This window comes from Manihot esculenta, chromosome 15 (genome assembly GCF_001659605.2).
Source record: "Manihot esculenta cultivar AM560-2 chromosome 15, M.esculenta_v8, whole genome shotgun sequence".
NCBI classification, from domain to species: domain Eukaryota; kingdom Viridiplantae; phylum Streptophyta; class Magnoliopsida; order Malpighiales; family Euphorbiaceae; genus Manihot; species Manihot esculenta.
This window is the reverse complement of record NC_035175.2, coordinates 9,314,533-9,339,778: the sequence shown is the minus strand read 5'-3', so window position 1 is coordinate 9,339,778 and position 25,246 is coordinate 9,314,533. Positions and strand designations below refer to the sequence as shown.

General features: G+C 33.7%; 5 protein-coding genes, 1 long non-coding RNA gene and 4 other non-coding genes across 12 annotated transcripts; 8 read left to right on the top strand and 2 right to left on the bottom strand.

The window, feature by feature from the left end:
* The first annotated feature begins 1,594 nt into the window (after nt 1–1,594).
* Nucleotides 1,595–4,288, top strand: LOC110601278 (ankyrin repeat-containing protein At5g02620). The gene is made up of 4 exons (XM_021738353.2): nt 1,595–2,230; nt 2,544–2,681; nt 2,762–3,327; nt 3,417–4,288. Exons 1-4 carry the CDS (start codon nt 1,609–1,611, stop codon nt 4,095–4,097), a joined length of 2,007 nt encoding a protein of 668 aa, XP_021594045.1. The 5' UTR covers nt 1,595–1,608; the 3' UTR covers nt 4,098–4,288.
* A 1,602-nt stretch (nt 4,289–5,890) lies between these two features.
* Nucleotides 5,891–9,111, top strand: LOC110602481 (60S ribosomal protein L32-1). 3 transcript variants are annotated; one of them, XM_021740014.2, is made up of 5 exons: nt 5,978–6,031; nt 6,147–6,249; nt 7,620–7,801; nt 8,274–8,434; nt 8,605–9,111. In XM_021740014.2, exons 2-4 carry the CDS (start codon nt 6,160–6,162, stop codon nt 8,401–8,403), a joined length of 402 nt encoding a protein of 133 aa, XP_021595706.1. In that variant the 5' UTR covers nt 5,978–6,031; nt 6,147–6,159; the 3' UTR covers nt 8,404–8,434; nt 8,605–9,111. The 3 variants fall into 3 exon arrangements, with proteins under 3 accessions (XP_021595704.1, XP_021595706.1, XP_021595705.1); XM_021740013.2 differs by having other exon boundaries at nt 8,581–9,111; XM_021740012.2 differs by lacking the exon at nt 8,605–9,111 and having other exon boundaries at nt 5,891–6,031; nt 8,274–8,534.
* On the top strand, nt 6,335–6,412 carry LOC122722035. The gene has a single exon (XR_006348886.1). It is a non-coding gene; the product is annotated as a small nucleolar RNA U31b (small nucleolar RNA).
* Nucleotides 6,737–6,821, top strand: LOC122722036. The gene has a single exon (XR_006348887.1). It is a non-coding gene; the product is annotated as a small nucleolar RNA U31b (small nucleolar RNA).
* On the top strand, nt 6,935–7,011 carry LOC122722012. The gene has a single exon (XR_006348862.1). It is a non-coding gene; the product is annotated as a small nucleolar RNA Z195/SNORD33/SNORD32 family (small nucleolar RNA).
* LOC122722013 lies at nt 7,097–7,181 on the top strand. Its single transcript, XR_006348864.1, has one exon. It is a non-coding gene; the product is annotated as a small nucleolar RNA Z196/R39/R59 family (small nucleolar RNA).
* A 1,965-nt stretch (nt 9,112–11,076) lies between the features above and the next one.
* On the top strand, nt 11,077–12,720 carry LOC110600775 (protein SRG1-like). Its single transcript, XM_043951324.1, has 3 exons — nt 11,077–11,884; nt 11,961–12,208; nt 12,313–12,720. Exons 2-3 carry the CDS (start codon nt 12,000–12,002, stop codon nt 12,515–12,517), a joined length of 414 nt encoding a protein of 137 aa, XP_043807259.1. The 5' UTR covers nt 11,077–11,884; nt 11,961–11,999; the 3' UTR covers nt 12,518–12,720.
* A 1,879-nt stretch (nt 12,721–14,599) lies between these two features.
* Nucleotides 14,600–14,935, top strand: LOC122721945 (codeine O-demethylase-like). Its single transcript, XM_043951359.1, has 2 exons — nt 14,600–14,716; nt 14,789–14,935. Exons 1-2 carry the CDS (start codon nt 14,600–14,602, stop codon nt 14,933–14,935), a joined length of 264 nt encoding a protein of 87 aa, XP_043807294.1.
* Nucleotides 14,936–16,135: 1,200 nt separating this feature from the next.
* Nucleotides 16,136–19,544, bottom strand: LOC110601233. The gene is made up of 2 exons (XR_002485794.2): nt 17,992–19,544; nt 16,136–16,392 (listed from the first exon to the last, which is right to left on the bottom strand). It is a non-coding gene; the product is annotated as an uncharacterized LOC110601233 (long non-coding RNA).
* Nucleotides 19,545–19,659: 115 nt separating this feature from the next.
* On the bottom strand, nt 19,660–24,675 carry LOC110602658 (SH3 domain-containing protein 3). Its single transcript, XM_021740229.2, has 10 exons — nt 24,401–24,675; nt 23,574–23,696; nt 22,965–23,034; nt 22,714–22,859; nt 22,228–22,329; nt 21,898–22,095; nt 21,743–21,805; nt 21,557–21,661; nt 20,736–20,810; nt 19,660–20,046 (listed from the first exon to the last, which is right to left on the bottom strand). The coding sequence occupies exons 1-10, from the start codon at nt 24,458–24,460 to the stop codon at nt 19,927–19,929; spliced, it is 1,062 nt and encodes a 353-aa protein (XP_021595921.1). The 5' UTR covers nt 24,461–24,675; the 3' UTR covers nt 19,660–19,926.
* Nucleotides 24,676–25,246: the final 571 nt, after the last annotated feature.

Sequence of the window (25,246 nt, the reverse complement as noted above, 5' to 3'; positions counted from 1 at the left end):
ATAAGGATCAACTGCAAAAAGCACAAGACTGGATAAAGAAGATCTCTGAATCATGCTCCACTGTCTTCTTATTTCAATGGATGTTATATCATTAGCTTTCTCCTTGATTTCAGTTGTCATGTTCCTGTCTATCCTAACTTCTAAATTTGAGGTGCAAGAATTCCCCAAAAACTTACATGTACACCTTGCTTTTGGGTCTACCATTTTGCTCACTGTTCGTTCTAATAAAAAGTGGACAACAAGCCTCATCTCCGTTGCTGCAGTTCCCTTTATACATTTCGTTTCTCCTCACCATGCAAGACTTTCTCATGTCCATTAGGAAGACTCTTCCCCCCTGCTGCTTCTTCCCTTGTCTACAGTCTAAGAAAAAGCAGTTTTGAGTTTGACCCCACAATATACAAAAATAATATCTTTATCACTGACTTCTTCAGGATTCATGTGGTGCTGGTCACCCTAGGCTTGTGTATAGTTTAGTGGTCTTAATGAAAATTTATCAAATCCAAAAAATATAACTTACTTCTTTAAAAAAAAGAAATTATATAGCTTAATTTTTTACTTTTAATAAAATATTTTTTATTAATCAATTTTTCTAGATAAAAAAATATTGAAAATGTTTGTTTGGAAATATTTTTCATAAAATAAGCCTAATAACTAATAAAGTTAATTGCACAATAAAATGATTTTTTTTATTATCTATTATTGGCTACTGCAACGGGATATCCTCAATTTTAGATAATTAATATGAAAGTTAATTTATTCTTTGCACTAATGTAGTGTATGAGAAATTAAATGCAATTTTTTTTGGTACAATGAATTTCGATTTAGGTTCAAATTATTACAAAAATAACTTAAATACGAATGAATTAAAACTTATAAGTAAAATAAAATTGTTATTAGGAAATTTTTTTAAATTGTTCAAATATGAAAAGTTTGTTTTAATAAAACTCGCCATTTAAGGATTTTAGGATACGGGTTTATAGTTAATTTTGGCTATAATTGATATGAATGTAAAATTGTATAATCGACAAGTTAATAAGAAATTAATTACAATTATAAAAAACTTAAGGAAAGTTTTTCTTTTTCCATTACTTAAACAAGCATCTCAAAAAAATTACTTGTTTATTGGGATGCTTAACTTCAACGTTTCTTTTAATCCAGTATTACTCCGCGTGAGATAAAGCATAATCAGAACCACGTGGATCATGGGAAATTCTTATATATATATATATATATATATTCAATTAATAAATAAATTATAATCAACCAAAATTATAATAAATTTAACAATTATGAGAAGTATAAAATTATAAGAAAAGTAAATTCCTCCACTAACTCAAATAACTTCACTACTTTCAATTTTATTATTTTATTTTTCTCAAAATCACATTTTTCCAATAAATAGGTATGCAAAATTTTGCCGTTAATTGCTAGGCTTAATTCGTCGGGGTCCATATCATGAATACACGTTGGAAGCAAGTTTTATTCTGCGCAGTGATTCCACGCAATGAATAAAGCATGGAATCCGGTACAACCTGATTTCTTCTTTCTTTATGTATTCCAGAAGTTGGTTGAAAGAAAAGTTCAAAATTCCACTAGCTAACTGTAAAGATGATGAATATCACTGAATGTTTATTTATATCGGATGTATATATATTTGGTATTGAAATTGCTACCTGCAACTTCAACTGCTACCTGCAACTCACCATGTCTTCTTCCATTGAAGATGCTGATACGAAACAGAGACTTCATGGAGAATTATACTCTGCTCTAATGGAGGGCAACAAGGCGAAGGTGCTAGAGCTATGCCCTAAAGTTTCTGATCATGCATTGCATAGAATAACAGTAAATGAAGACACTGTTCTCCACATGGCTACTTACGCCAAAGAAGCCGATTTGGTATTGAAATTGCTAGATGAATTGCCTGAGTATCATCTAGATAAAATTACTCGCCAAAATGGTGTTGGAAGCACTATTCTCCATGAAGCTGCTACAAACAACGATGCAGTCCCTGTTGTAGATAAACTGTTAAAGAAATCGCCTGGTTTGTTAGGAATGAGAAACAGCAACGGAGAGACTGCTCTGTTTAGAGCAGCCCGCTATGGCAATGATGCTATGTTCAAGTTTCTTGCTTCTAAAATTGCCCAATACGACCAAATTAGTCAGCAATTTTATCTTCAGAGGACTGATAAAACCAGTGTGCTTCACATTGCCATTATTTCTCAGCACTTTGGTGAGTAAATATTAAATATGTCGCTCTCTCTTCCTCCTCTTTCACACACACACACATACTTGGGAGTAGGGATGATAACAAGTCTGGTCTTATCAGGTATACTACTATGCAATTTTATATATAGATATAAAAACGTTTGTTTGATTATTGCTTAAGGAATGTTCAAACGTAAAGAGTTTTCTATTGTAACTTGATTTTATTTTGTTTTATCAATAACTAAGATTGCACAAAATGATAAAGCCAAATCTAACATAGTATATGGCATACGAAATGCTCGTTTGATTCAAGAACTAACTAATCAGCGTGAGAACAGAGTTGGCATGGTATATTGCGAATGAGTACAAACAATTAATCGGTGAAAAAGATTCGGATGGAATGACTGCACTTCAACTTCTTGCATGTGAACCTTCAGCTTTTAAAATCGATTCAGAAGATGGATTCATCAACTTAGGTAATTGATACGGCCACTCATAAATTGACTAACATGTATAGAACTTTTAGTTGGACTAATTTGTCTAATTTCTTTACAAGTGAAACGGTGCTTCAGTCCAGCCTTGCGGATGAAGATTAGGTGCGAAAAAGAAAAATACAAATTAGCCGTGGAGCTAGCCAATCTTTTAGTTAAAAGAGATACCTCATGGGAAGATACACATTCTGCTGTGGGCAGGAGCAAGCCTAAAATCCATAAGTACAGTGCTAGTCCCGATGCCCTGTCAATGGTGAAAGAAGGTGCAGCGGAAGGGTCTTCTTTAAGTGCTAAAGGGAAAAAAGACGACATTGGAGAGACTCCTTTGATCTTAGCCACAAAGTCAGGTTGCGTCGAGATTGCTAAAGAAATACTCAGAGTCTATCCTCAGGCAATTGAGCATATTGATGATGAAGGGCGAAACGCATTGCATGTAGCAATTAAGTACCGCCAACTAGAGATATTTGAGCATGTCAGAAAAATGGAAGTGCCTATGAAGAGGCTTGTCCGAAAGATTGACAATAATGGCAACACTGTACTGCACACTGTCGCGTTGAAAAGAAACGATTTTGTAGCTGAAAAGGTGGAAGGCCCTGCACTTCTATTGCAAGATGAGTTATTATGGTTTGAGGTGCAAATTTAAGACTTTTTGCTTCCCTCGCATACACTTGGTACAAATGATCATCATTTTATAACGTATTAATGTTTGTGTGATTGCAGAGGGTGCAAGAGATCACTCCATCCCACTTTATGCATCATCAAAACAATATGAAACTCGCTGCAGATGAGTTTTTCAACACTGTAAATTCAGAACTTCGAAGTGCAGGTAAAGAATGGCTAAAGAGCACTGCAGAGGGATGCTCTGTTGTAGCAGTTCTAATAGCTACTGTTGCATTTGCTGCGGCCTACACAGTACCAGGCGGTAATCAAAGCACTGGCCTTCCAGTCCTCGTAAATCGACCCTTATTTATAGTTTTCACTGTCACAGACGTGCTTTCTTTGAACTTTGCATTGACAGCGGTTGTAACATTCCTCTCAATTCTTTCATCACCATTCAGATTTAGAGACTTCAGACGGTCACTTCCTAACAAGTTAATGCTAGGCTTCACATTTTTATTTTTGTCGGTGACCATGATGATGATGTCGTTTGGAGCGACAATCTTCCTTATGATTCACAGCAAGGAAAGTTGGACTAAAATCACTCTATACGCACTTTCCTTTATTCCAGTAGGCGTCTTTGCCCTGTCCTACCTTCCCCTTTATTCATCACTATCAAAAACTTACGAGTATTTGCTTGGAAAGGCAAGGAAAGTAGCTCCCTTGAGCACATGCATGCTACCAGATCAGAAGAAGAACCCTCACTCCATGGCAAAATCACATGCTTCCGTTGCGTTGGTTTGATTACTACAATGCATACTCAATTGAATAAAGGGGAAAGATCAAATATTAGTCCAAGTCGATCAATAGAGTGGATGCAAATTTAAATTTGGACAAAAGAGAGCTTGGTCCCCCACCCCTCTTCCCATTTCTTTGTAACCCGAAAGTAAAATTTTCATAGTAATAAAAATGTTGTGTTATGTATTCTTACAGGACATCATTTTTCAGTAAGTGTACTCACTATATATTAATTAAAATTATACCAAAATGTGAAGTTTGAGTCAGTTAAATTAATATTAAAATAATTAGACTAACATGTAAATACAGGTGAGTTTTTTAAATTGATTGAAAAAAAATACATAAATAAATTCATAAATGAGGAAAATGGCCAATTTTATTAGGCTTGTAATTTCAATTAGGGCCCAATTTGGATTTAGATAAATGGGCCAAGTTTGCTATAGTGAGAATCCAATTTGGCCACCCTAAAAATTAATTATTAATATTAACAGTAATACTATTTATTTGTAAAAGCTTGCTAAAATTTATGAAGCATGATTTTTATTTTTCAGAAAATATCTTAATCATCAACTGCTTTCATTGCATAGCGTTCAAGAGAATCTCATCGGAATGGGCGTGAAGTATGTTGAGTATTCCGGTTTTATGATTTTTATTAAAAATTATAATTAGAATTAAACCATCGATTCTTTTATTTTTAGAAATTATATTTAGAATTAAATTTTAATATGGTTTTAGTATATTTCTAATTTTGATATGATTTTAATTTAATTTTAATTTTAATTTAAAATTAAAATTTAATTTTTAAATAAAACTATAAAATTATTATATTTATTTTAAAATAATAAATAAATAATATCAAAATAATAATACTAGTATTTAAATAATAATAATAATAATAATATATATATATATTATATATAATTTTTAATAAAAATATTATATTATTTTATATATAATTATTAATTATATATTTTTATATAAAAATATATGTGTAATTAATATATAAAGATATATTATATTATTAATATATATGATTCACTCATAAAATATAATTAAAACTTATAAAGTGATTAATATATTTATAGTTAAAAAAAAATATATATATATATATATATATATATAATTTATTTAGATAGAATAAACTATAATTAATTAATTACATCTACATTTAAAAAAAAATTTAATTACATCTTTTAAATTATATTATTAAAAATTTTTAATAACTAATTAAATTATAGAATTATTTTATAATATTTTTAGTAACTATTATCATATTTAAATTATATAAATAATTTAATTTATAAAAATAATTAAATAATATTAAATATAAAAATAATTAAAGAAAATATACATACACACATAAAAAACTAAACTAAATTTTTATTAAATTTAAAATAACTCTTAAATAATTATTTTATTTATACTTTAATTTATTTATAATTTTCTATTATATACTATTTATTAATTTATAAAATTAAAATTTAAATTCATTAAATAGAATTCTATAATTTTAGTAATATAAATTATATGATATATTAAAAATATATAAAATATAAAATATATGTTCGATTCTTAATTTTAATATAATCCTTAATAAAAAATTAAAATCAAAATTAAATAGCTAAATAAATTGAGTTCAGCATTTTTTCAATTTTGATATGATTCTGTTCTTCAATTCAGTTCGAGACTCTATATCCAAGTTCTACAACTAAATAAATAACCGACCCGGCCCACTAGTGCCTATAATTCGCAAGCCCATCTTTCTAAATGAACCGCCAATTCTCACCGTTGATCTGTCCTACCAATCCACGTGCTTTAAGGTTGCTTGCTGCAAGCAATGAGAAGAGAAACCCTAGTACTGTCTTCTCGCTTATATAATGCACAAGCTAGGCCTTTACTATAGGATACTCTGCGGCGTATAGCAAGCCGCTCAGCTCACTGTAAGCTTCAGCTCTTCCTTTTGCTCTCTTCTAGCATCTCAGCTAGGGTTTTTGAATCTGTTTAGCTTGTATTAGTTTATATGAATCTAACAAATGGTGGCTTTAATCTTCACAGGAGGTAAGTAACAATGGCGGTGCCATTGCTGTCCAAGAAGATCGTGAAGAAGAGGGTCAAGAAGTTCAAGAGGCCACAGAGTGACCGCAAGATTTCTGTCAAGGTATATTAGTAGTTTGCCTCAGAGAAAAACCGTTTGAGAGCTCGGCTCGATGTCTAGGTCTTTGCTTAAACTGGGTTTTTATTTGGGAAATGATGATACATTTTGTCGCCCCAGTCTTACTTGCATTTGATGCAAGTTGGTGATTGACATTTTTATCTGATTCCCGAATCTATGTATCTTTCTATCCAGGTGTATATATGTATGTGATTAAGATGTTTCTAATGTTTTTCCATTTTTTTATTAAATCCATTATAATCTTTGTTTTCCCAATTGGGTTTAGCCTTGATGTGATGATCAGCAATTGATACCCAGTCTCACTTGCATCTTTTGATGCAGTATGGTGAGCCAGTGATCGACTATCTGATCCTCTTCAGGCTAAGAGATATTTAAATAAATCTAGGAATGTTTTATTTATGTGTAAATGTGGGCATTCTGGTGGTATTGTCTGTTTCTCACTGTCTCTGTTTATTCTACCAAGACTTGGAAGGGATATGATGATAATTTTTGACACCCAGTCTTACTTCCATCACTTGATTGAAGGTGGTGATAAAGCTCGACCTTTTATCTGATCCCTGTTCGTTGAAATAAGAACTTTTAACTTGTTCAAGTGGTGATATTAATAAATATTTGATACCCAGTGTTATTTCCTTGTGAATCATTTTTAAATTAATAATGGATATATGCAATGAGGTGTGATGATACTTATCCACCATGTCTGCTATTGATGATGATTGTTATACATGCACTACCATCTGATCTCTGATGCATATATGCCTAAACATTTATTTGAGATGAATTTTGAGTTTCAAGTTATTAAAAAAAATTTTCTGGTCTTTCAATCTAATGCTGCAATCTGGGATGTAAATTATTTATTGGTTCTGATTTATTGTGACGATCCATAAAAAAATCACCATCTTTCGGCTGAGGTTGCAAATTTTGATTACTATCTGTGTGATGATGAGTCCAAGCGTTGAGCTCCTTAATTTTTTGTCGCTTTTTTAAAAATAATTTGCCCACGGTATCTAATGTCCAGTCTTGTCATTCCCATAGCTGGGCATTTCGTTTGAAGGGCAGAAAAAAATCATAAACAGGCCTTGCGACACAGATAGCTGGTTTTCTATGAGCTTTCTGTTACTTTTTTCCTGATTACATACTCTACTGAAATATTTCTGATTCCTTGTTGATTTTTCTCCTTCCTGTAGTTTGTTCTGGAATCATTGAGAAAATTAAATTAAATTGAATCAAGCTTTTGAGGGCGCTAGAAATACAATCTCAATTATCACTGGATGCTAATATTATAGTGCTTTATATTCCAGTTGTTCACCAACTGTTTGGGTCTAATAGCATTTTATCAAATACCTTTATCACAGACAAACTGGCGCAGACCAAAAGGTATTGATTCTAGAGTCCGAAGGAAGTTCAAGGGATGTACTCTGATGCCTAACATTGGTTATGGTTCGGACAAAAAGACTCGTCATTATCTTCCAAATGGCTTCAAGAAATTTGTTGTCCACAATGTCAAAGAACTTGAACTGTTGATGATGCATAACAGGTGAACTTTAAGAATCTGGGGCTCTGTTTAGAAAACTGGAATAGTTTTTTGAAAAATTTTTCTATGTTCACATTTATTTTTTCCAGAAGCTATGAAAGATGGTATTACGTTTTCATAACTATAATTAAATAAGTGTAAATAAATTTTTTACTTATCATTATAAAAATAAATTAATAACACAAGATTTGAAAATAAAATTTCAGCAAGTATTATAAATTTTTTATTTGGTCAAAGCAAGTATTATAATTTTTTTTATTATGGAAGTTTGTTTTTTTATTATCATTTTAAACTAGAAAATAATTTTTCTTATTATTGATAGCCGAATGCATTTTTCATGTATTTTTGCCGTTTTCCAGAGAAATTAAAGCAGTATCTTTTTTGGAAATCTGACAATTTTTTTTTAGAATAAAGAGTTTTTGAAATAGAATTTATCGCTGCATGATTACAATTTGTTATTTGTTGTACTATTCAGGACTTATTGTGCTGAAATTGCACATGATGTGTCTACAAGAAAGAGGAAAGAGATTGTTGAGCGTGCTGCTCAGCTAGACGTTGTTGTGACAAACAAACTAGCGAGGTTACGAAGTCAGGAGGATGAATGAGCTTAACCTAGAAACTTTTGATCTGTGTTAGGTGTGAGAATATTTAGTTTATTTTCAGATATTTACATTTTTATTTGCAATCAGTGTTTGTTGGGTGATTAATATCCTGATGATGAATCCTGTTCTCTTCTCCTGGATTTGCGTTCATGTTATTTATCGTCTTGTTGGTAACAACAGGCCATTCGTTATTTGTTATTCCAGAACAGGGCAGATAATAAACCCAAACAGCATCTTCGAACGGTATCTGCTAGAAATTTTGACTTACGGGTACTAGGCTTGTTACTATTCTGAACGGACGTCCTTCTGTTGGTTTCCATACGTCAGCTTCATGGTGCCACGGTCAGTGAAAGCCATTCAAGCAGAATTCTGAAGGCTTTCAGAGTGTTATTATAGCGGCGCAAAAGAGAGTTTCCTTTTACGTTGTTTGCCTTTGGTGAGAGAATGCTGCCTTCCAGCCCAGCTGCCTTGGTGTTCATATCGTCAATAGGACACGGCTACAGGCACTTATCTTTCGATTTATTTGATGGAATTGCCCATCTCCAGGTTTTACTTGGGAAGTTTGGTTTGTGCTCCGTAGTGGCATTTTATTTTTTGCTATTACAAGGGATAAGAGTAATTCCTGGCTATGATATGTAAGAGGAATGAGTATCACAGAAGCCAAATTCATCTAAGCCTTACATCATTAATTGAAATTAAATCTTATTTCACTATAGTTGAACTTTTTGTTTGCCTGTGAGATCGAAATTTAACTTTAGTATATGATGGTTAGAATCTGTTGAAAGCTTTAGTTAGAACACGGGTAGCATAATTGGTTGTTGACATGTACCCTTCGCATACAGCCTCTCAGAGACAAGTAGCACTTCTAGAAACCCGACTCTCTGAGATGGTGAGAACAAAAATTCCACCCTGAGGGAGAAGAAGCACTCTTGCCCAAAAGGAGCAGGGAAATCAGCTGATATCGATTTCAATAATGCATAAAAGAGAAAAATTTGAAATTCAAATAAATTTTGTAGAAAACTTTATATGCCCCGAACCAGTCTTTGTTACGTCATGCCTCTTAAATTAGCTTATATGAAAGATGGAGGTAGGTAATAGAAATTTGAAATTGAATTAAAGAAAATATATATTGAATGGATATTTTCAAAATTTTACTGCATTTAAAAACGAAATTAAAGGAAAAAGAAATGTGTATAGTATGGGATAGGTTGCATGTCACGGAGAAGAGTTGGTTGTATTGTTAGATGCATAAAAACGCAACCTTTTTTAGCCAATTGTGTGAATCAATACCAATAGGGGTGTAATCGAGCCGAGCCGAGCCGAGCTTTATAAAGTTCAGACTCGTTTATTAAAAAAGTTTGGAAGCTCGAGCTCGAGCTCTAATATTTGATTCGAGTTCGGTTCGAGAATTAAATATTATAATCGAGCTCGATTCGAGCTCGACTCGTGAAAGGTTCGTTCGATTTAATAACGAGCCTAATTCGAGCTCAAACTCGAAAAGCTCGATTAAGAAACTCGTTAATAAAACTCGAGTTCGAACTCGGAAAGTTCGATTAAGAAACTCATTAAAAAAACTCGAGACCGAGCTCAAAATTAAAAAGTTTGGTTTGAGTTCAAGTTCAGACTCGAGCTCGAATTAATAATTACACTTTAATAAGTTTTTAATCATCATTAATTTAAATAATATAAAAAAAAGAGTACATAAAAAAAATTACGTAACACAATTTATAACTAAAATAACACAAATAAATATAAATTCAACAACATAATAAAATTAGATTATACACAAAGTTTAATATCAAACGAATAAAGTTGATTCCAACTTCCAACAGTTGAAACAAGCTAATATAATTTAATTATCTTCATAATCGTCTTCATGCTTATTCAATTAGTTAACTTGAATTTCAACTTCAACATCCATATAACCTTAGTTAATTATTATTAATATACTTTGATAATTATTATCATCTTTTATATTGTATGCTTAATTATATACAAAATTTTTTTTATAATTATACTTTAATTTTAAAATGTATATAATTTTTACAACTCAATTTATCATGTAGTACTATAATTTTAAAGAATAATTATTATAACAATTAATATTAATTATTTGTGATTATACATTAATTTTATGGAATCTTATTATAATAATTATATACAAAAGATTTTTATAATTTAATTTTAAAGAATATTAATTATAATAATTAATCTTTAATTATTTATAATTTTCAATACTATAATTTTCAAGTATTTATAATAGTTTAAATTTTATAACTTTATAGTTATTTTTATTTTTTTAATAATATATGAACTTGTTCATAAATTTATTTAACGAATTGGTTCACCAATTTATTTAAACAATATTACTCACGAGCCTATTTAACGAGCTTACTCGTGAGCCTTCTCAACGAGCCTGCTCGCGAGCCTTCTCAACGAGCCTGCTCGCGAGCCTTCTCAACGAGCCTGCTCGCGAGCCTTCTCAACGAGCCAGCTCGCGAGCCTTAACGAGCCGAATACTATGGAGCTCAAGCTCAGCTCGTTTAAGTGACGAGCCTCAAAATTGAGCTCGAGCTTGACTCGTTTAAAAAACGAGCCGAATTCGGTCGAGTTTTTATCGAGTCGAGTCTCAAGTAGCTCACGAATAGTTTGGCTCATTTACAGCCCTAAATACCAACCATTAATTGATATAAGTTATGGTTAACCAAACCAATGCTGTTTTTGGTTTCAATAATTTAGTTAGGTCTCCAAATATGAATTTCTTGTTATCTTTTAGGGTTAAAACAATTAACACAAATGAAAATTCACGATACACAAATGTCACTAGTCTCTTTCTGTCATTAAAAACATAAAATGTTTAGATTTCTGTGTTCCAATTCCTCCATACATCAAATATTAATTATCTTATATATATATATAACAAAAGAAAATTTATGAAGATAACAAGAAATGAACGCTACAAATTGAAGAAAGCTGTCAAACCCATTAAATTTAAAAATTTTGAGTTGAAATATAGTGAGTTTTAAAAATTTGGATTAAAGTGCAAATAGTTAATTGCCTTTGCCCATTCTCGCCGTCGATGGCCATGAAAACGAGATGCGTCAAAGAGATGGAGACAAATAATTCACCCTATACAAGGGGCACATGCTTGTAGCTTATGCATCGGAACCACAAAAGCACTAATTAGCTACTCTTACAGCAAGGATTAATCATCTCTAGCTATTCAGGCTCAGATGCTATGGCTCCATCCATGGAAACCAAACTTGGTAGCTCACTTCCAGTGCCAAGCGTTCAGGAGTTGGCAAAGAAGTCACCGAACAAAGTCCCATCAAAATATGTGCGTCCTGATCTTGAGCCTTCAATCGCATCCAAGGCTGCTTTGCATCAAGTACCGGTGATTGATATACAGAAGTTGTCTGCAGATCACCTGGATTTAGAGCTGGAAAAGTTTCATTAAGCATGCAGAGAATGGGATTTCTTTCAGGTATAGCTCTTTAATTAATTAATTTTCTTCTCTGGCTTCAATGCCCATTTTTACAAATTATGCTGATGTTTTGTAGTTGATTAACCATGGAGCGAACAAGTCATCGATAGAGAACATGAAGAGAGAGCTTCAAGCACTCTTTAATCTACCAATGGAGGAGAAGAAGAAGCTATGGCCGAAACCAGGAAACATGGAGGGATTTGGACAGCATTTTGTTATGTCTGAGGATCAGAAGCTAGATTGGGCAGATCTTTTCTTCTTGAACATGCTTCCAATCCATATGAGGAAACCCCATCCCTTCTCTGCACTCCCTACGTGTTTCAGGTTCCTCCATTAAACAAGCAACCTGCTTGCTGTTTTATTTCATTAGATCTTGTAATCCTTCTATCTTGGAATATCGATATATTCATATTGTTGTTTGCATGCAGAGAAGCTGTGGAAGATTACTCAGCAGAACTAAGAGATCTGGCCATGCGAATTCTTGAACAAATGGCAAGAGCTCTTTGCATGGACTTTAACGAAATAAAAGAGAACTACCAAGAAGGATGGCAGGCAATGAGAATGAACTACTACCCTCCATGTCCACAACCAGACCTCGTTATCGGCCTCAACCCCCACTCTGATCCTAATTGATACTAGTAAGTTTGTTGCATGAGGGATTTTCTAGAAGGGTGATTCAATGTATTACTCGTGATCTGATCTTAATTTTATATTACGCCAATGAAGCGTTGGCAATGATAATTAAGGGCATTATGCTTGATTCTGATGTCTCAGGATCAAACCTCTTTTTTTCTCAATTTGATGTAATCTGCTCTATATAGACTTTAAATGAAAGTAGGGAGAAAAATAATTAGTATTTTGATAATAAAATATCTATGATATTATATTATAATAAAATCCTTTTGAAAATTTTTAAGATAGAAAAGAAAACTCATATTGGCTTATGGAGTAATTTTTACCATCTATTTCTCTACAAAACTTTAGGCATTTCTCATTGTAGGAGATTAGTGCAACAGTGTTATCTATTTGACAAACGATTGCAGAGGTATCGCTCACAGAAAGAAAGGAAGATCAAAACACCATAACACTCAGTATTTCACTAAAACTCGCCCTCTCCTGAACATGTTAAGTCTTAATGGAAAGTTACTATTAGCGAATATAATCTAACATATCCCTACTATACCCATAAATACGGGATCCCCTATTGACTAACTGGTACCAATCGGATTTTTGGGAGATTTGATAACAAACTATATATTCTTAGAATATAAAAACAAATGTGCATAGAGTTCAAGGTATGCATTCTTACACGCTCATTCTAGATTCAAAACAATCTATTTCATTAGTTTATTCTGTCAGTTTATTAACTTGAGCGTCGGAGTGGTTGCCCATAGGTGCCAACTGCCTCATCTTTTCTTTTTTTGAGATTGACCAATTGCAATTCAGCTCTATTTTCAGACGTATCATTTGGTTTTATTGTCGGGATCTCCATTGAATTTTTCTTGTTCATTTAGATTAAATCCGGCTTTCTATTCACTTTCTCTTAGAAAACACTTTCCTTCTTTTCTATTCTTCAAAAGGTTGACAACTTACGAACTACTGCTAAATCTGCTGCCAACAAAGGGGCCATCATCTCTTCCACCCTTGACAGTGAACATAACATACCCTCTATGGTCCATGAGGTAGACCTCAATAATCTAAATAACGAGCAAATGTTTCAATACGTTAAAAGACAGCAGAAAACTCTCGAGCAAATGAGACTCGGAAGAATGTCTTATTTATAATCCCAAGAATAAGGAATGAGGCTTCCATCGAGATGCTAAGAACTCGGATGGAAGCGATTCAAATATAGTCCAAAGGGAAGGCCAAGCTGGAGAATGAGGAGTCGTCGGACGAGACTTCAAAAGATGTCAACTGGAAACTAGTTGTGTTGTGTAAAGATACCAAAAGTAGCAGGAGGAAGACTATGGCTTAAACGATGCCTCACCCCTGTCGGAGGTAATCCTTGCACAAAACCTTCCCTACTAAGTTCAAGCTGTCAAGTTTGGATAGATATAACGAAACAGTAAATTCTAGGAGTCACCTCACAAACTTCAAAATAACGATGCAGTTTTAAGACGTCAATGATTTCGTGATATGTTGAGTGGTTCCATCCATGCTCATAGGTTTGATTTAAAAATGATATCAACAACTGAATCCAGTTTCTACTCAAGAATTCTTCAATCTTGCCATGGAAGAGAAGTATAAATTATGGCAAAAATTAGGTGAAATGGAAGGATTCCGGACATCACTTTTTTGGGTTTGAAGAGCAAAAGCTTGAATGGGCTGACCTCTTTTACGTGGTTACTCTTCCAACCTTTATGTGAAAACCTCATTTATTCTCCAATTTCCCTCCCTCCTTCGGGTTCTCTCTCTCCCTATATCCTTACTCAATAAGGTGAAGCTATGCCTATGTACTTTTCGGGAAGGGTATACTTGAATATATATATATATTTTCTCATAGCTTGCATGATCGATGACTGACTATAAAGTTAGTACTCATATAATGGTTTGCCATCAGGTTTTATTGGCAATCATTCGCAGTTCTTTTGAATATGCATCAAGGGTATTTGCACACCAATGCACTAGGAATAAAACCTCTTTACGCTGGTGGCAAAAACTCTAGGAATAAAACCTGATGAAATCAGAAATCTAACTGAAGAAGGGTGGCAGGCAATGAGAATGAACTACTATCCCCCATGTCCAGAACCAGACCTTGTGATTGGCCTGAAGCCCCATTGTGATTGTCCAACTCCCAATGCTTTTATCATCAACATTGGAGACATGTTGGAGGTGCACATACTCCTGCTAGAATTTGAATTTATCAGAATTTGGAAATTATTCATTGATTGTTTTGTTTTGCAGATTGTGACCAATGGGATTTACCCAAGCGTAGAGCAAAGGGCAACTATTAGCTCGACGAAAGAGAGGCCTTCTATTGCCCCCTTCCACAACAGAGAGTTTGATGGAGAGTTATGTGCTGCAGGCAGCCTTGTCACCCCTGAAATCTAAAGGCATAAATAAATCAAATCGTTCGTGAGTTACTCGATATTCGGTTCGATAAAAAATTGACCGAATTCGACTCGATTTCTAAATGAGCCAAACTCGATATTAATTTTTAGACTCGTTTGGTAAACAAGCAAAACTTGAGTTCTATAGTATTCGGCTCGTTAAGACTTGTGAGTTCGGTTCATTTTTGAATTAATGAGCAGACTCGCGAATAGATTCGTGAAAAATCTCGTTAAGTAAGCTGAGATTATTATTATAATAGAAATAAACTCAAACTCTACATATAGTTTTATGAACCAAATCTAAATTTTCTAAAATTTAGCTCTATATAGTTTAGTTACATCTTAAACTTATATATATTTGAATTATTAAGATTTAAAAACTCATCTTTATAAGTTTACGAGCTAATTTGTAAATATACTTATTTAACTAAAATTATTTTAGTTTTAAATTTATTAAGTTTAAACTAAAACTCATTATATATATAAATAAATTGAATTATTCATAACTATTCGAGAATAAATTTGATAAAAGTTTGACTCGTCTAAACTCGTTTGCTAAACGAGCCAAGCTTGAGACGAGTAAAAATCGAATTCGGTTCGAGCTCAAAAAAACTTCAACTTGCCTCGATTCATTCGTTTATACCCCCACTGAAACCTCACCGGTATTTAAAAGAATCAGTGTTGCAGACTATTTGAAGGGATATTTTTCTGGTGAAATCCATGGAAAATCATTCATCGAGGTGTTGAGGATTCCTAATCATCAACCCAAAAGCAACTGAATCACACATTGTACTGGATTTTGCTACTGCTTTATTAAATCAATAAAATTATATACAAAATGTGGGTTTGTTAAATATCATTTGTTGTATAAGAAATAAAGATTGGAAGTCATGAATGAGGGAGGGCTACCCTTCATATGTGTAGCTCAAAATAATTATATATTTTACTTTACCTTTACTTAGAAATGAATAAAAGATTTACTGTGCGTAAAAGCGGCAAGTCTTTGCAGTGTGCGAGGAGCAGAAGCTTGTTCCTTGAACAATTGAAGGAAGCTGCATTTGTTCCTTTTAATTAGGTTATTTAATATTTTTTATTTAATTAATTCAACTGAAATGAAATATTATAAATAACTTTATATGGGATATTTCGTTCTCAATGTGAGCATGGACTTGGCCTAAGAGAAAGAGAGGGAGAAGGAGAATGTTTAAATAGATAATGGCATATAAAAAATCAAAGGATAATAATATAATAACAATAAAACATTGTTTGTATCAGCTAAAAAATTTACAAGGAACTGACAAACTACCCTATGCTACACGGACCGATGGCTTCATTCCCTATTCCATATCTCAATTATATCAATGCATAAATTCTGCAGACCTTAAAAGCAAGTAAATATGCCATGTTCAATGTTCAAAGAGATGATGACCTTCAGCTGCTTCACTACTGCCTTCGAACCTAACATGATAAAATTCAGAAACAGAAAGAAAAAAGGTTATTGATCTAAACCTACAGTGTAACAAATATTAAATAGAACAATCTCTTTAAATGCCATCAAGAAGCAGCCCCACTAGCAAAGAGCCCACTTCAGCAAAAGTTTGCCAGAATGAGATATTCATACAAGTTTCCTAAGCAAGAAGAGCACATTACTCTGTTTAGGAAAACCTCTCAATGAGCAATGAACACATCCAGTTCACCTCATGCTGTAATAACTATATCTGATTACTTGTCAGGAATTTCATATTTCCAAAACTTTAACTGTCATCTTCTCAAGAAGTTTAGCTCAGTTCACCCCATACATGAAATGCACATTCACATTGACCATGTCCAGTTAGAAGACCATTTGATTGTAAAAATGCAGTTAAGTAACAATCAGTGTATCTACTTCATCCCATTATCTTGCAAATGAGGGAAACCTTCTAAACTTGCAGGTATAAGAAATAATTGAAAGTAAACCCAGGTGAAGTGGTAAAAGAGACTGTGGAAGTATATCTCCAGGCCTCATTATCTGGACACTTAGTTCTTGTGCAAAACCCACAAATTATTATACAGCCACCATTTATTTCCTTAATAGTAATTTTCATTATAAAACCATTAAGCTGCACAGTGCAAATGACTCCCCATACATATAAAGCACATCATAAACATCTTTACTACTGATGATGTTGTATTCTGTGGCCCACTCTCCTAACTATTAAAACAGTTGTTGCTCAGGACAGCAGGCCTCAACATGATGCTTTCAAAAGCTTGAACATAACAAGGTTGCCAGTTTGTCCTTTTTCACTGCTAAAGCCCAAACATATATTGAGAATTGCATAGAGAATGAAATGCCAGGCAAAAAAACCACCTTCCGCATGGACAAAGGTTATTCTCTCTTTTTGGGAAACATTATCGACTCATTGTTCAATTCTATACAAGGACTTGTAACAGTAAAGCATATATAAGCCTTCTGTCTGCATATAAAGCATATATAAGATCCCCAAAATTGACAGGATAATGAAGTTGGTAGAGCCAATTTGCACAAATAACAAAACAAATGTCTCCTTGTCTTTTCAATGTGCCACATGGCAAGTGAAAAAGGCCTCCTTTCTTCCCTCAAATCAACTAAAAATTTTATCTAAAATAAAATTATTGGAACAAAAGGGATAGACTATTATTCAATGCTCAGGCAGAGTAACAGCACAACATGAAACAGCACTTCTAGCACATACTCAAAACCTTTAGAACGGAACCAAAAAGCAAAAACTACCATGAACCCAGAAAAAACCTCAAACCCACCCACAATCAACAGTCACCAAGCAACAGAAAGATGTAAAATTCAAACAAAAATCCAGACCTTCTTCTCACCCAAAAAATTAACACCTGATAATAAGCCAACATAATAGGGAGCCCAAGATGGTCAAACACAAAACACGACGAAAGCCAAAAAAAAAAAACAAAGGAGACAAGGAAAAACCTTTAGTTCTGCAGTCTGCACTTAGAAAATCCTAACAGAACCATTAGAAGCATAACCATGTATCTGTAAACGAGACCTAATTAAAGGGAAAAAGAAGTAACCTTTTGGGGAGAAACCGACTCTCAATGAACTGCACAAGCATGAGAGGAAAACCATGAGAAGCGAGAGCTTGGAGATGAATCGGAACGCACATCCTGAAGTGTGTAGACCCTGGTTCTGCAGAGAGAGGGAGAGAAAGGAAGAGGTCGGATCTCAAACTCAAAGAGAAGGAACGATTTGGGTTTAGGGAAAGCGGAGAGGAGAATGGGTTTTGTGCAGATAGAGGGGAAGTGGGGCAGGGCTTAAAAATTGCACGAAGATCGAGGCAGGCAGAGCAGCTAGGAGGTTTTGGGACAACGGGGTGGTGGGGGCTTTTTACCGTATCCGAGGTCTTTCGTTGTCTGTTTGAATATGAAACAACCCCGCCTTTCCCTTTCTTTCTCCTCTTGTTATCTTCCCTCGCGCGTCTACCACACGAAGCCCTTTCTCTAGGAAGATCAATGCAAATTAAAAAATTAAATTTTATATTTCACTATTATTTTAATATTATCATACGGATTCCGTCTTTAAGAAGTTGCTCTTTCTTCAATTTTTCCTTCTTCACAAATCATCTTTTTGACCACCACGATTATATTATTTTTTAAAAAATAAAATTTAAATAAACCTATTAATTTTGTTAACACTACTAATAAAAGCACTACATTTGTACGTATAATGGGTGAAATTTGAGCTTGAACATGTCAGTTTGAAATTTTCAAAGCCTTCTTGTCCCTTGATATCTCCTGTGGAAAGGTACCTGTCATTACCTTAAACCGAATGTTTTCATAATCTTCCCATGAATAGATGTATGCTATATCATGAAGCTTAGCTTATTCTAAAGGAAAAAGTGAGCTAGGCTTTTTAATTATCATCTACTCTCTTATGATTCATTCACCAAGATTGGATCTGTCTGCAGACAGTTACTTTGGTGGTTGAGAGTAACCATTCATGCAATAATACCTCTGCAAGAGGATGAGCACTGCAAGTGTCTGGTGGGCAAAGGCTGAGGATGAGTAAACAATCCAGAAATGCTTGGGCTGGATAAGGAGACAAGCGCAGTGCAGTACATGATGCATTAGATGAAGTTACAGTGAATAAAGCTACTGTAGTAGTTGTCCACCAGCCATTAAAGGTGTTGACATCTTTGCTGTAGTGAAGAATGTGTGATTGCTGAGAAAGAGCTTATGCTTCCTTGGCTGCATTTCACATGTGTTCAATACAAGGAGAAAAACAAGTCTATGGTAATGGAGAAAGTTGGACTCGTGGGATAGATTTTGAACCGAAGAAGACCAGAGATACAACATTCTACTAATAGCAATTTCAAGCTTGCACGCGGACCTAAGGAGACTGGTAGGGGCTGCCACCTCTTTGAAATTTTAATTTTTACATGTAAATAGATGATATACTTTGAATCCATATCGGTCTGGAGAAGGGTAAAGAGTCCCTACAGACCAAATTTTCTGGAAGAAGAGGTGGAAAAAAAGTGACCATCAATAAACGAAAAATTAATCAGTTTTAAAAAATAAATACTTTATATTAAAAAATTATTTCTTAAATATAAATACAGAGACCATCAATTTAAAACTAAATGAATTAAATTTCAAAACTTAATTACAGTTACTAAATAGCTTTGTACTTAATATTGCATATGGAATCGAGAGATCACATATAATTTTCCAAACAGAATATCATTTGATGACAAATAAGGAAGAGCTTTTTATTGAACAAACACAATTCCTTATGCCTATAGACCAAGAAGTTTTTACTATTGCACATAAGACTACCAACATTCAGTGAAAGAATATACATACCCAACGAGAACCAGGAACATCAGGTTGTTGAAAAAAAAAATGTAACAATATTCTTTCTTCTTTCTTCAAATTTGAATTTCAGTGTGATGTGTGGTATTCCATTTTGGTAGGACAAATATGAGTAAGCCACTTAGCACACGAGTAAGACTAGTAAACTTGAGCAGCCCCATTGCTGGTGGGAATTCTCTGGCGCTTCTCCACATATGCTGAAGGAAACCACCCAGCTTTTCCTTTACATTCTCCTTCTGACCATCCAGTTGGATTCACCTGTAATCACACATGAAGTCTCAGAAACACGCCACAACTAATTAGAATGTCAGAAATATTCGATTTTTTATATGTATTATCCTATCCTGCCTAATAACTCCATTAAAAGAAAATCCATTTATCTCTCATCCTTATCTAACCAAATACACACACATACAATACATTAGCCTTCTCATTTCCCCTCCCCATTTCCTATTCTCCCTTCACTTTCTATTCCTCCATTTCCTCTTCTCCCATTTTTTTCAAGATGTTGGGGTAGTGAGCTTTTCAGTGGTTTGGGAGCATGGGTGTGACAGGTTATGTTGGTGGTTTTATTTCTACTTTCTAGCGATAAGTTAGGTTTTTTTTTTTTGAACGGAACAGGTGCTTTGATTTGACATAGATCAAGTATCAGTTCTCAGAGTGAGCATGAAGATGAGGCAAGCCAAGCCACGGAAATTGTAGAAAACAAGATCCAGCCAGGGAAAAATGTCTCCCTTTAATAAGGGCATGTCATGGATATTTCAATGATAACCTGTAAGCCAAACCACCATTGGAAAGGAAGGTTGGCTCTTAGTATCTCAGTGCACCTTTCTTCTATTCAAATTGAAAGAGCAGATAGCAATTCCAAATGCACGAGCTAGATCTTCCTCTTTGTTGGGAAAATGTTGTCCTTGTGCAATTTTACATCTCAATTAAAAGCAGAATACCTTTCGCACAACAACATAATCACCCACTGCCAAGCTCAGTTCCTTCTCTGTTTCTGCAATGAAGGGATGTCTTGCCTGCAAGAGATAAACAAGGTATTTACAATCGTGTTCTAAGTATCTAACTGGGCAGCGCCAAATTGAAATTGATAATGAGGCATCCGAATATTAACAAATTTATACTAATAGTATCTCCCTTCTGTGCTCATTTCACAGAAGCTGTCCTATTTTCTCCTTTAATAATCAAAACTCCATATGAATAAGAAGGATTAGAAATAAAAAATTTCAAGAGTCAAAGGACTACCCATTGTATTTTCAATATATCAAAATGGTGAACTAGCTCGTTTCTTCCATAAAAGAGGGTTAAGGACTTGGCTTTTTGAGTTATTATTCGAATAAGTAAAACTCCTGTTGCTGAACTAAGTTTCTTGTTTTGACAATGAGAACAGGTATAAATCCTAGGTTTGCCAAGTATGGCATAAAAAGTCTTAAGTCTCTACATTAGGCAGTACCGGTCTTTCAAAAGCAGCAAGGAAGATGTCACTAATCTGTCTGCATGAGATTTGAGGAAGATTTTATACATCTGAATTTGTTACCCCATGTATGCAGAAAATAATATTTTAGAAGGACCTAACTAGCAATACTGGGACCCTAAGGACACCATCCATTCATTCATCCAAGCCCTTTGAATGCTATTTCACCAAAACATCATCTAGCTTTACATGAGCTGCAATTTTGATATATAAGTTGTAGAAGAACTAAATTCCTTTGGAGAGACTTGCAAATCCATCCTTCAAGTTGAAAGTTAGCTGATGGAAACTTACTTCAGCCAAGAAGTAGATGGTTTTCTCTGAGCCATTCTCTGATGGAATTATAGGAGATGAAATCACTGGAGGAGCAGACTCTTTCTGCTGTTTCTCTGATACCATCTGCCACAAATTCCAGACCATATCATAAGGTTATATATTCCTCACACGGATAAAAGATTTCTGAAAACCACTTGAACTAACCTCAGCTTCAACCTCACTGAGAATGGCAGCAATTCTTAGATGGTAATTCTTTTCTCCTTCAACCTTCAAAAGTGTGAGATTAAATAAATATCAATTTTCAAAAATAGTTCAGAAGCAGAAAATCATATTAAGAAAATTGTAGATGCAGAGAATACCATGGCAATAATCCTCTGAAAAGTCAATCTTTGCTGTTGCGATTCAACAGCAGCCAAAGCAGCTGCAGCTTCTTTACCAAGAACAGCCATATTTGCTTTTAGTTCTTGCATCTTTGCTTCTGCTGCATGCAGCTTCGCAACATTTTCTGGAATTGGAGTTTCCCTTACCCTTGCTTGTCTTCTAGAAACCTCTGCTGCCTGTTTGCTTTTAATAATCCATAGAAGTTATGAATTTATTAAGGTAACGCTATAGCTAGGGAGCACAAAGTTAATGTCCAAGCACAAGGATAATTTATTACCAATACATGAGATGTCAAGTTTTCTAATTACCTGTGTCTCTGCTTCCTGTCTCATCCGACTATAACGTTGAGCAAGATGGCGCGCATCCTCCAGAGGAGCACCAGTAATCATTGCCCGCAAGGGATCTAAAACCTGGATGAAAACAAGAACAAAATTTGAGGTTATCTTCAACTGAAGTTCAAACAAATGTTATGACACAGTTTCTATGGAACAAACTAAGCATTAATACAAAGCATAAATTGTATTAACACGGACAATTAAACTTTTGAGCAAAAGTAGAATCAAGGATCAAAATTATTATCTAGGTTTAAATATGAACCTAATTGGGCCATTACAACATTTTTTCCCACTCAAATGAAGCTGAACAAAGGAAAACAAACCATACTGCTAAGCCCGATTAGTTTGAGAATGAAACTCAATTTAGTTGATTAAAACCAAAGATTGAAATATGACTAAGAAGTTATAACCTACAGGATACAAAACTAAGTCAATTATGTACAGTACGAATTAGTCAACCTGTGAAGATAGCAATCCGTTCAAGTCCTCTTGCTCTTTCTCCACATGTTTACAAGCATCACCATAAATGGCTGCAGCCTTAGCTAGCACATTATCCTTAGCATTCTCAGTTCCATATCTGCAGCAATCTTCAGACAATTTGGTTCCTGCCACCAAAATAAATACTTATGAAGCTCACACCAAATTCATTATCTTCAAGTTTCAATTCCCTTATGATAATAAACCATGGTCAACATATTAACTCATTTCACCTGCTTCAATATGCTTGTACCCAATAGCTGTGAATGTTTCAGCTGCTTTAACAATATCCTTCTGAAAATCCTGAAATGAAGAACATGACACAAATTTAGAAAGTGATAAAAAAAATAAGCATTTGCAAGAAAAGGAAATAATTAAAGCACATTCAATATCCCAAAAAGCCAATAAAAGAACTTCATGGAATTAGTGAGCCAAGGACGATTGGACAAAGTTCTACAGAACCTATAAATGTAAAGCCAAGTAACATTCTCCCTAAGATCCTTTCTTTTGTATAGCTAATACAATCAACAAAATCATTGCATGCAGCCTCATCTTAACGCTATTATCTTACTCCTTACCTCACATGTTGCATTTCAAAGTAATGTAAGAAATAACTGCCTCTCATCCATGTTTCCGTTCTTAAATATATATATGTAAAGGCTAAACACTTGCCCTTAAGAATTAATTTTCACTAATGAAATATCACCTTCATTTCTAAAGAGTACACCCATGGCTAAAATATGTGAAACAAAAGCAGAATCAGGTGCTATATTTGTCAAGTATAACAACAAATAACTTTTTTTTATCAATTTTTAAATCTCAAAAGGGAAAAACTGTCCCACCTTCCCAGCACGAGTCAACCTGTACAGTTTCTCCAGCTGTTGATGCCTCTGCATCTCAACCTCATCAATAACCATAACATCTGATCTTTCATAACCAGTCCCACTGAGCTGTTTTATAACAGCCTGAAATCCAAATTATTGAATTAAATAAAGCCAATGGTACTTTCTTCAGTAAAAATATATTAATTTTATATAATATTAGTACGAAAAAAGTAAGAAAACAGTGCACCGCACCACGTTTACTAATTCATTTAACACTTCCAAAACATACTTAAAAATTAGAATATAAATGCAATAGATTAAGCTTATACATGATGTTATGCAAAGTATGTCTGCTCTATGTTGAATCCAAGTAACTAGGAATCAAGACTAATTCACGAAATGAATAACACCGATAAGCTCAAATCAGAAAATTTCCAATTCCATCAGAGACAGAAATATATACAGACCGCTAGAAATGGATCCTGTAGTTAATATCACCAAAATACCCAGACTAGACCAAATGACAAGATATTAGCACTTCTAATGGAAATCATCTCATTCTCTGTTTCGATTCCATGAAAAGCGATCATGTTGGGTCCAAGGCTATAAAATAAAAATTACCTACTCCTAAATTTTCAGTCCATGTTTTGAAAAATTCTTAGTTGAATCCAATTACTTCTCATTCTTTAATGAAAAACCGAAAACAGCAAAAACTATAGCATGCCCGGAAATTTCCACTAAATCCTCTCCCATTCCTCGCATTTTTCCAGGAACCAAGCACAAATCAAGCAAAAAGGAATGAAAACCAGAGAGTGAAAAGAAAAGGGTAGGCAAAAAGAATTTACTTGCTGTTGCTTAGCTACTTGTTCTCTAAACTTGCTGGCTTGTTTCCTTAACGCATCCATTTCTCCGGTTTGTTAGTGTTATTAGTAACTACCCTCTCGAAGATAACAAGATTTGATCCTCTTTTCAAGTAGATTTTATCTGGATTTGGATCAGAGAAGGATTAGATCTTAAATGGGTAAAGAAAGAGATAGAGTATTTTCATTCTCCAGCTGAAACAGCTTGGCTCCTTCTCGTCTTCCTCTTGCAACCCGTCATTGGACCTTGTCATAAAACAGCTGTTTATTATTTATTTATTTCTGAATAATATTTTCAATGTGCCCAATTGCAGGCCCGTTGAAATAGTGGCTTCTGATTGGGCTGCTTGGATAGGGTTGGCCCAATAACCAAAAACCTCCAATAAATAATAAAAACTTGTGTGAATGCCCTACATCAAAGGAAATGAGATAGTATCATTTTTTATTAAAAAAAAATAAAATGGTTATTTCTATTTTTATTTTTTAATTTTCCTGAAAAAAAAGAAAATAGATAAAAAATAAAAAAATACAATTTTATCACTAAAATATAAATGAAAATGAATTCAAAATAATTCATTAAAACCCATTGTATATATGTTTTTTATCTATTTAAAATTCGTAATGCATTTTTCGAGTAAAAAAACAATTGAAAAAAAATCAAATAAAAAAAAAGAAAGGGTAATATAATGTTAATATTAATTTGTAACGTTAATCTCTTTTAAAAAATTTAATAAATAGTATTCACAAATTTAGATCGATAATAAATATATCTAATTAAATTTAAGAGATTTCATATTTTAATCTTTTAATTTCTAATTTTTATTTAAAAAA

Coding starts and splice junctions, on each gene's coding strand:
- LOC110601278 (XM_021738353.2), top strand. CDS start 1,609: ATGATGAATATCACTGAATGTTTATTTATATCGGATGTATATATATTT. Junction 2,682..2,761: donor AGATGGATTCATCAACTTAG/GTAATTGATACG, acceptor TTTCTTTACAAG/TGAAACGGTGCTTCAGTCCA. Junction 3,328..3,416: donor ATGAGTTATTATGGTTTGAG/GTGCAAATTTAA, acceptor GTGTGATTGCAG/AGGGTGCAAGAGATCACTCC.
- LOC110602481 (XM_021740014.2), top strand. CDS start 6,160: ATGGCGGTGCCATTGCTGTCCAAGAAGATCGTGAAGAAGAGGGTCAAG. Junction 6,250..7,619: donor ACCGCAAGATTTCTGTCAAG/GTATATTAGTAG, acceptor CCTTTATCACAG/ACAAACTGGCGCAGACCAAA. Junction 7,802..8,273: donor CTGTTGATGATGCATAACAG/GTGAACTTTAAG, acceptor TGTACTATTCAG/GACTTATTGTGCTGAAATTG.
- LOC110600775 (XM_043951324.1), top strand. CDS start 12,000: ATGAAGAGAGAGCTTCAAGCACTCTTTAATCTACCAATGGAGGAGAAG. Junction 12,209..12,312: donor GCACTCCCTACGTGTTTCAG/GTTCCTCCATTA, acceptor GTTTGCATGCAG/AGAAGCTGTGGAAGATTACT.
- LOC122721945 (XM_043951359.1), top strand. CDS start 14,600: ATGAGAATGAACTACTATCCCCCATGTCCAGAACCAGACCTTGTGATT. Junction 14,717..14,788: donor ACATTGGAGACATGTTGGAG/GTGCACATACTC, acceptor TTTGTTTTGCAG/ATTGTGACCAATGGGATTTA.
- LOC110602658 (XM_021740229.2), bottom strand. CDS start 24,460: ATGGATGCGTTAAGGAAACAAGCCAGCAAGTTTAGAGAACAAGTAGCT. Junction 22,860..22,964: donor GTACAAGCATATTGAAGCAG/GTGAAATGAGTT, acceptor TTTTGGTGGCAG/GAACCAAATTGTCTGAAGAT. Junction 22,330..22,713: donor ACGGATTGCTATCTTCACAG/GTTGACTAATTC, acceptor GTTTTCATCCAG/GTTTTAGATCCCTTGCGGGC.